General features: G+C 45.3%; 1 protein-coding gene across 1 annotated transcript in view; it reads left to right on the top strand.

The window, feature by feature from the left end:
• Window positions 1–586: 586 nt before the first annotated feature.
• The window catches only part of PNPLA1 (patatin like domain 1, omega-hydroxyceramide transacylase), a gene marked incomplete at its 5' end in the record, with an annotated part of 30,332 nt that continues 21,789 nt past the window's right edge, over window positions 587–9,129 (top strand). The window contains 3 exon segments of the mRNA XM_084851654.1: window positions 587–707; window positions 8,985–9,017; window positions 9,020–9,129. Coding sequence (XP_084707780.1) covers window positions 587–707; window positions 8,985–9,017; window positions 9,020–9,129 — 264 coding nt within the window.

Below are 9,129 nucleotides of genomic sequence, written 5' to 3'. Positions count from 1 at the left end.
GCCTTGCCTTCTGTGTAATCTGTTGGACAAAAGCTTTTGCTTCTGAGTTCCTTGCATAAATCTCTCTGCTCATTCCGTGATCGTGAAAAAATCCAGTTTAGAAGCACTCTTGAGAAGAAGACCTGAGAGGGAAAAGCAAAGGGAAAAAATGGAAAAGGAAATCCAAAGGCAAGACAAGCTTTGTCTACATGATACAAGACTCATTTTTCAAGTAGTATGTAGAAATGATCAGAGGATTTATGATCCTACAAGCAGACCCTCACTCTGAGGCAAAAAAAGAAGGTAGTCATGGCTTTATCCAGAGTTTCTTTGATTATTTATTTTTTTAGCTTGAGAAGTTAAAACGCAGCTCTGAATCCAAACGAAAGGAGCAAGAAGAAGAAGAAGAAAAACAATTTAAAAACCGGAAATAGTGAGCAAGTGGTAGTGAGACCTGTAGCTGCCATTTAAAGAAAATAGAAACCTTATCTATGAAGAGATAGAAAACTCTGCATTTGTTTTACTGAGAATGGCTGAAGAGGATTTAAGGATGTCACGTACCCCATTTTCTCTTTTTCAGGTGGTTTTCATAAATTGTAAGTAAACAATAGGTGTAATTCAGGGCTTCCTGGAACAAGCATCTGAAATCTTGAGATCTGCGCCCAAGGTCTATGGGGCATCATCTGGATCAGTCATAGCAGCAGCTGTGGTGTGCGGACTTAGTCTTGGTAAGCAGTTTGGATTATTTTAGATGTTGCTTAGAAATTTAGAAAACTGGGTTTTCATGAATGGGATGGGGATGACTGTGGCAGAAAGGACTGTTTCCCAGATCCAGTCTTCAGACTTTCATTCCTGACAATGGAGCATAAAGAGGTAATGCTGAGATCTCACTGTTATATGGAGATGGTAATAATAGCTCAGATTCCCATTGTCATCAAAATGCCAGTTCGTCGCCATGCAGATGTCTCCAAGATCTGATTCTGATGTGTGTCCAGTGATATATTAACAAACAGATTTCCATATGTATTTAGATCACAAAATCTTCCTGGCCCCGGGGGGGGGGGGGGAACCTAGTAGAAATATCAATTTTTAAAAAACTCTGCAGTGTTCTGAGCACTGACTCAAAGGATAGTGCATGTACTGGAGGTTGGGCCCGAAGGGCAGTCTGGGGATTCTGCTCGTGTACCGTCCACCCCGCTGCACGACTGACTCCCTGGCCGAGGTGCTTGAGGTGGTCTCTGATGTGCATGTACAGTCCCCTAACTTATTGGTGTTGGGGGACTTCAACGTACATTCGGAGGCCATCCTCACAGGAGCACCTCGGGACTTCATGGAGACCATGGCTTCCTGGGAGCTGCACCATATTCTAACTGGGCCCACCCATGTAGCCAGTCATGCACTAGACCTTGTGTTTGTTTCTGGAGAAGCGGGGAGTGATCTGGAAGTCGGGGGTATATCCACCACCCCCTTGTCATGGTCAGATCACTATCTGGTGATGTTGGACTTCTCGGTTCCACAACCCCTCCGCAGGGGTGGAGGACCAATTGAAATGGTCCGCCCCAGGTGTCTTATGGATCCAAATGGATTCCCGAACGCACTTGGGGATTCTCTGGGGCACGCCAACGGCCACTCGGTCGAGACCCTGGTGGGTGGCTGGAATGCCACAATCACTGGGGCATTAGATCAGGTGGCTCCGAAACACCCTCTCCCCCTGAACAGGGCTCAGACTGCACCATGGTTCAATCCGCGGTTACGAGCTCTGAAACAGGAGGTGAGACGGCTAGAGCTCCGGTGGCGGAAGTCTCGCTCCAAAGACGATCAGACACGGGCTAGAGCTGTATTTTCAGCCTATCACGTGGCGGTGAAGACAGCAAAAAAGGAATATTATGCTGCCTCCATCGCGTCTGCAGAGTGCTGTCCCAGGAGGCTGTTCCAAGTGGTCCGGAGCCTGGTCGGTCCTGTGGCTCCGGAACCACTGGAGCATTCTAAGGCCTCCTGTGAGGCCTTGGCAAGGCACTTTGCAGATAAAATTGATCAGATTAGGTGTGTTACTCTGCATGCTGTGGATACAGTTAGTGAGCAAGAGGCGGCCTGTGGCAAACCAGTTTTGTGGGATCGGTTCCAGCTTCTTCCTCCTGATGAAGTGGACAAGGTGCTTTCATCTGTACGGCCGACCACCTGCTTACTTGATCCTTGCCCATCTTGGCTCATTATGGGCTGCAGAGAGAGACTGGGTGAGGGGATCAAGGCGGTGGTGAACGCCTCCCTTGAGGAGGGAGTGATGCCATCAGCCCTCAAGGAGGCAGTGATAAGACCGCTCTTAAAGAAGCCCTCCTTGGATCCCCAAGTTCTGAACAACTTTCACCCAGTCTCAAATCTGCCATTTTTGGGCAAGGTGATTGAGCAGGTGGTGGCGGTGCAGTTGAAGGCACACTTGGAAGAAACTGATTATCTAGACCCATTTCAGTCGGGCTTCAGGCCTGGGCATGGGACAGAAATGGCCTTCGTCGCCTTGGTAGATGATATGAGGAGGGCTCTGGATAGGGGTGAATGCTCCTTCCTTGTTCTCCTCGACCTCTCAGCGGCTTTTGATACCGTTGACCACAGTATCCTCCTGGAGCGCCTGGAGGGGTTGGGCATTGGGGACACCGTACTGCGGTGGTTCCGGTCCTTCCTCTCCGGCAGGTACCAGAGAGTAGCACTGGGAGAGGAGGTTTCGGACCCGTGGCCACTTACTTGTGGGGTGCCACAGGGTTCCATCCTCTCCCCGATGCTATTTAACATCTATGTGAAGCCGCTGGGGGCTATCATCAGGAGGTTTGGGGTGCAGTGTCATCAATATGCGGATGGCACGCAGCTCTACCTCGTTTAAATCTTCACCAAGGTTGGCCGTAGAATCCCTGTCCAAATGTCTGGAGACGGTGAGTGGCTGGATGGGGAGGAATAAGCTGAAGCTGAACCCTGACAAGACCGAGGTACTTTTGGTGGGAGACAAGAGGAGGCTGGGGGATGTTGACCTGGTGTTGAATGGGGTACGGCTACCCTTGAAAGACCAGGTCCGCAGCCTGGGGGTCATTTTGGACTCCCAGCTGTCCATAGAGGCTCAGGTGTCAGCTGTGAGCTGGACAGCACTGTATCAACTCCATCTGATACGGCGGCTGCGCCCCTTCCTTCCCGACCATCTGCTCCCATCGGTAGTACATGCCCTGGTCTCCTCTCGTTTAGACTACTGTAATGCGCTCTACGTGGAGTTACCCTTGAAGATGGTTCGGAAACTGCAGCTGGTACAGAACGTGGCGGCTCACCTGATTAAAGGCAGCCGCCGGCGAGATCACATCACTCCAGTGCTGAAGGAGTTGCACTGGTTACCAGTTGTTTTCCGGGCCAAATTCAAGGTGTTGGTTTTGACCTTTAAAACCCTATATGGTTCCGGCCCAGCCCATCTTAAGGAGCGCCTCCAGCAGCACCAGACAGGCCGCTTAACAAGATCAGCCTCGGATGGCCTTCTCTCTGTCCCATCAGCCAGGACAGCTAGACTGGTGGGGACGAGGGAGAGGGCCTTTTCTGTGGTGTCCCCCACTCTGTGGAACTCCCTCCCTAGGGAACTCCGTCATGCCCCCTCTTTAATGAGCTTCCGTCGTGCATTAAAAACATGGTTGTTCAGGCAGGCATTTGGGGTGGGTTAGGGTATTTTAGAAAATGTTTTTATTGTAGAATTTTATTGTTTTAAACTGTTTTTATTGTATGTTGTACATCGCCCAGAATGGCTGGGTGACCAGCCAGATGGGCGATTAATAAATTTAATAATAAATAAATAAATAAATAGCTAGTTCTGAAGAAGGTCTTGTGATCAATATGCATCCAAGTATCTGTCTAATAAATTGTTGGGCACACATTGGACTCAGTCTGATCTTTACTTGATACCATTGCAGTGTTGGCCTCTTACTCTGGAACATTTATATACCTGATATCTTTGGAAGAGAATAGTAGCTGGAATGCAATTGTGAGTGCTCAGATATAATTGCAGTCATGGATGTGTTTCAGTGTAGTTGCACCAATGGCAATGATGCTGCTTTGATACACCGGCTACACTTACCCAGCCACACAGTGATCCAGACTTTTATCAGCTATCCATTTGTTTTATTTAAAGAATTTTTACCCCACTCTTCAGCAAAAAAGGCTCCCTGTTCCACTGCTGCATATTAATATTCTTGTGCCCGAGCATTTGATTGTCACAGTTACTGGCTGCATTCACACATAATGCTAAGCTACAGTTTATGTTAACTATGGTTTGTTGCTGAAACCGAGAATTGTCTTTCAGATGAGCAAACAAACCATGTTTTTCCTATTTCTGAATTGTTCCTCTGCCACCCATTTTGCCAGCCTTCAGAGCAGTTTTGTTATCAGGCTGTTCTTGCTGGGCACCTCTGTTTCAGGGCAGACAGCAGTGCAAACAAGCCAGGGATAAGCCATGGTTCTGGGTTCAGACATCATGATAAGCCATGGTTGAAACAAGCCAGACCTTGTATGCCAACAGCAAACCATGGCTTCTATTTGTGGTTTGCAGCTATTTATCAAACCATGGTTTGTTTGCAGGGATGGGCTCAGACCCAACAACAAGCTAGATTTCAACAAACCAACAATAGCTTAGCATTATGTGCGAACCAGGCTACTCTTGTGCTTATTTAATGAGTGAGTTTTCTAATAGAGTTACATTTATTTTATTTCATTTATTTCAGTTCTATACCACCCAATAGCGAAAGCTCTCTGGACAAGTTCAGAAAAATACAGGTACTTCTATTTGTTCTCAAGGAATCCAAACAAGCCTTGCTAACTAAGACCATGTCCAGACAGAAGCTTTCCATGTTTCTGTTTGTGCACTATGGCACCCCACCAGGAATGGCCCTAGTTCTTTTTTCCTTAGACTCCTGTGCTCATTGTGAAAAGCCAGCCACAAATACACAGATGCATGGATGTGCAGGTGTTTTAGCATGGAAGGCTGTCAATTCCCCCACTCCTGCCTTGTCAGTTCTTCTGACGAGCTACGAGGAGGACAAATGTTCAGACTGGGAAGCTTTTCCTGGGATGCAGATACAATGCCAAGAAAAGCTTCCTCTGCTGAATTTCTGTGTGTTACACAGCTGTGAAAGCACAAGAGCCCTGAGGTGGGTGAAGCTGCTCATCCTATTCATATGGACTGAAGAACCCTGGAGCAGGGGTGGGCAGACTCCACGCTTGTTGGATCTACTTTGTTTTTTGCTAGAATCCCAAGATCCACCTACCAGAGCCAGTTGCAAAAGACAGACAGACTTAAAGAACAGGGTATCTCTGAGCGTAGTCTGAGCCTAGGAGTTTGTTTGTAGTACCAGAACTGAACTCAGCTGACAGCCCTTTTGCACAAAGCTGGGGTGCTTCCAGATGTACAGCTCCTGGTACTACCAATCCAAAGGCAGCGTGCAGCTATTGACCCAGTTTGCATGTCATAAATAACCCACCTTCGTTGAAAACAACGAGGGAGCAAGCAAGCATGCTGGTTCCCAGCTGCCTGCTCCTGCTGCGATAAACAACGCAGGGACATCCCTGTTTATCATGACGTTCAAACCCAGAACTCTCAGTTATTGAGGGAGAAACAAGCCAGAGTTCTGGATTCAGACATCATGATAAACGACCCAGGACAGAATGTCCCTGGCTTGTTTATCACAATGGTAGTGGCCGGCTGGCTGGGAACCAGCGTGCTTGCTTGCATGTTTGCTTCTGCTCGTTCATGGCTAGCCAGGGTTTGTTTAATCCCCGGGTAGCCATGACGTGAAAACTGGGCCATTCTGTCTTTCTATCCTTAAAGTGTTTTTTTTTGTGGTAAGTAAAAAGACCCCCCTGTACAGTTCTGAGGCAGAGTGATTGTACAATAAAAGTCTTGTCTAGCGTCTTGTCTCTTTGTTACCCCAAGCTGTCTTCATTTCAACAGCCTAATTTGGGTGGTAAAAGTCATTCTGTTGTTGCTGCTGTTAAATGGTTGGGAATCAGAAACCTGATTCTAATGAAAATCACTCAGAAATCTACTGGTAGATCCCGCTCTGCTTTCTGCCTACCCCTGTCCTAGAGGTCTGTGGGAACAGAACGAGTGGAAATTGCACTACCAGTCTTTACTGTTGGAGCTGTTTGTAAATGTCCGATCTTTCATATCAGTAGATGTTGTGTAGCCTACCAAGGAGCCTACCCTCCTGATCCCATTTAAATGAACAGCAAAATCAGTTACGGTTTGAGCGGGAGCAGAATGAGCAAGCCTTTCCCTAAAGAGTGATAAACATCCTTATAAAATAGCACAACACTGTATAATGAGAGCAAAGAAAGGGGAAAATAGCCATTCCTATTGTCCTAAGAGATACAGCTATTTTAAAGGGGATCCATGTTCTATTGACCCCTCATTGCATGAAAGCAATGGGCTAATTGAACTCTTGCAGTGACTGACTCCTTCCACATTGGCAGTTTTAGTTTAATGTTTCTTTGGCTGCATTCCTGAGCATATGTACTTTCTAACAAACCCCATTGAACTCATGGGATTTATCCCTGAATAAATATGCTTTGAGTCTTCATTTCAGCCTGGATGGACTTACATTCCAAGCATCTTCTGCTTTGATTCAGGAGTTCGGGAGCATCTTGTTAATTTGGGCTCCAGACCACAGGATGTTCAAGATCTCCTTAGTTTATAGTTGTAAAGATAAAGCAGTTGGAATGTGCCTTTCTAGCCATATTCCAATAACTCAAGCATAGGGAAATAATGACCTTACTTGGTCTTGTTATGTACCTCTCCTTAATATCTATTCCCCTTAATATCTAACGTTCATAACTGCTCTAATTTCCAGAGATCTTCAGACATTCAAGTATTTTTGATCCACCTAATTTGACTGCCCCTTCTTTCTAGAGCAACCTCAAGGGTCACTGCATGACCCTTCAGCATGTCATACTTGGTTATCCCAGCCCCATTCCAGCAGAAGAATGCATAAGTTTTGAAGTGTACACATGAAAGCTTATTGATAGCAACAGTGTTAAGCACATGTGCAAAACATCTCCCCCAACAGAGGCCCTGTGTCTTTAATAGTTGCAAGTCAGGCAGATATTTAACAAATGGGAGTATTCCATTGTGTGGAGATATGGTGATGGTTTTGCTAATTATTTACAATCTATAAAAGGATAATTGATTAGGAATAGCACTGAATTTGGGACCCTTTCTACCCATTTATGGAACACAAATTAAGTCCTGCACCATGTGGATGAATAATTGCCCTTTCCAGCTACCTGTAGAGAAATTGACGCATTCCATTACACATGTTGCTATTGCAAATTAATTGCTATAATATGCTTTAAATAATGTGGAATTTTATATATAGGCTACAGTTAACAGTTTCTAGTTATGACTCACCTTCCTTGACATGGTGTTAAATTTGGCAGTGCAGTTTAAACAGAGCTAGAAGTTGGATTTGCAAATGCTTGGTCCCAGCACTGCATTTGCCAAGATAATAGGATGTAGGAGGGGGTTTCTTAATGCCTCCAGCACCTGTTGATTCTCCCCTGCAAATATCTGGCCAAGAAGATTACCCCTGCCCTGAGCACAAGTGGGGCAAGCTCATGGTTTCCCATTTTTAATGTGTGCAAATCGCAATTTGCGCAAAGTCATAGATATGAATATTTACGGAAATTGCGATTGCACAAAATCATGCCATAAATAGTGCAATGGTCATTTATGCCTACAATTTTGCACAAATTATGCTATTTACAGCTGTGATTTTGTGCAAATTGTGATTTCCATAAATATTCATACCCACAATTTTGTTCAAATCATGACTTGCGAATTTAAAAAAAGTGGGAAAGTTCCTGAGTTTCGTGAACTAACCTGCCACTTGGCTTGCAAATGCTGCAGGGATCCATCGAGCCAAAAACAAATAGGATTTCCCCACGATGGCCATCCCTAACTAGGACTCATGCCACCACCCAGAGAAATACCAGACTTTCTTTTTTTAAAAAAAAAAAACACCACACACTATAATGGTTGCAAAGCACGGGAGAGGCTCTTCTTGGTGTCTTCTTGGCTTGTGTTGTATGGTATGATAATTTCTATGCCTAAGTGAGGCAGTCATGTCATTTTGTCATGTAGAAGGCTGGATCCAACATGGGAAATGGGGATATAGAGTTCCAGAAAATATCTGATGATGCGGAGGTTGAAACAAAATATCAGTCCCCATAAACCAAATCCATCCATTTTTGTTCAGTCTCTCATGAATGGCTGCAATAGCAATTGTCCTCATGGAGGACTGTATTCTATAACAGTCATCAAAGTTGGGTCCAATTAGACTCTGTTCATAAGAAGAGCTTCCCATTACATGCATTAGATGAAGGCTGGGTAATCCAAACCAACAAAGAGTTATACAGTGGTGTGCTGGGGACAAATCATATCAGTAGCACTGTGGGTTGCCTGGACTCTTCAAGTTCTTGTGTTTTACTCAACAAGATCCCCAATTCCTTTCAGAACAAGACAGAATGGTGGGTTGGTTGCATTCTTTATTTATAACCTATACCAGCCTTCCCCAACCTGGTGCCCTCTAGAAGTTTTGGGCTACAACTCGCAAGGTTCCTGACTAGTAGCTATGCTGACTGGGGCTGATAGGAGCTGAAGTTCAAAACAGTTGGCGGGCACCAGGCTGGGGAAGGCTGCCCTATATTATTCTTTGAGAATGGCAAATAAAGAAGCATTCTACCACATATTGCAATATTGCTTTTCCAGTGAGGATTTTCTCCCATGGTTGATCATTTACTTCTCTCTCATACAACAGCAGGGTAATCTTGTTTCACAGCATCACTTCCTCCTCCGCCTCCTCCTCCTCCTCCTCCTCTAAATAAATTGGCTATTGTTATAAGCATCTGAACATATAATTTAATATTAGGCAATTCTAACAGTCCTGACAAACATGTCCTAATAACTGTTTGCTATACTTTTTTTCTTCTGCCAGATGAGTTCAAAAGGTGCTTATATGGAGCTGCAAGACTCTTGGTCCCCTTGCCCCTGGTTGCAGTGTGTTTCGAATCCTACAGAGGAGACTATACCAAATTCTGCCAGAGAACTCCCACCAGATGACCACAGGAAGGCTTTATGTT

The sequence above is a fragment of the Heloderma suspectum genome, chromosome 4 (genome assembly GCF_057233095.1).
Source record: "Heloderma suspectum isolate Gila_16-S chromosome 4, 16-S_ref, whole genome shotgun sequence".
Taxonomy (NCBI): Eukaryota; Metazoa; Chordata; class Lepidosauria; order Squamata; family Helodermatidae; genus Heloderma; species Heloderma suspectum.
The sequence above is the reverse complement of the archived record's forward strand: the minus strand, read 5'-3'. Positions and strand labels throughout refer to the sequence as shown.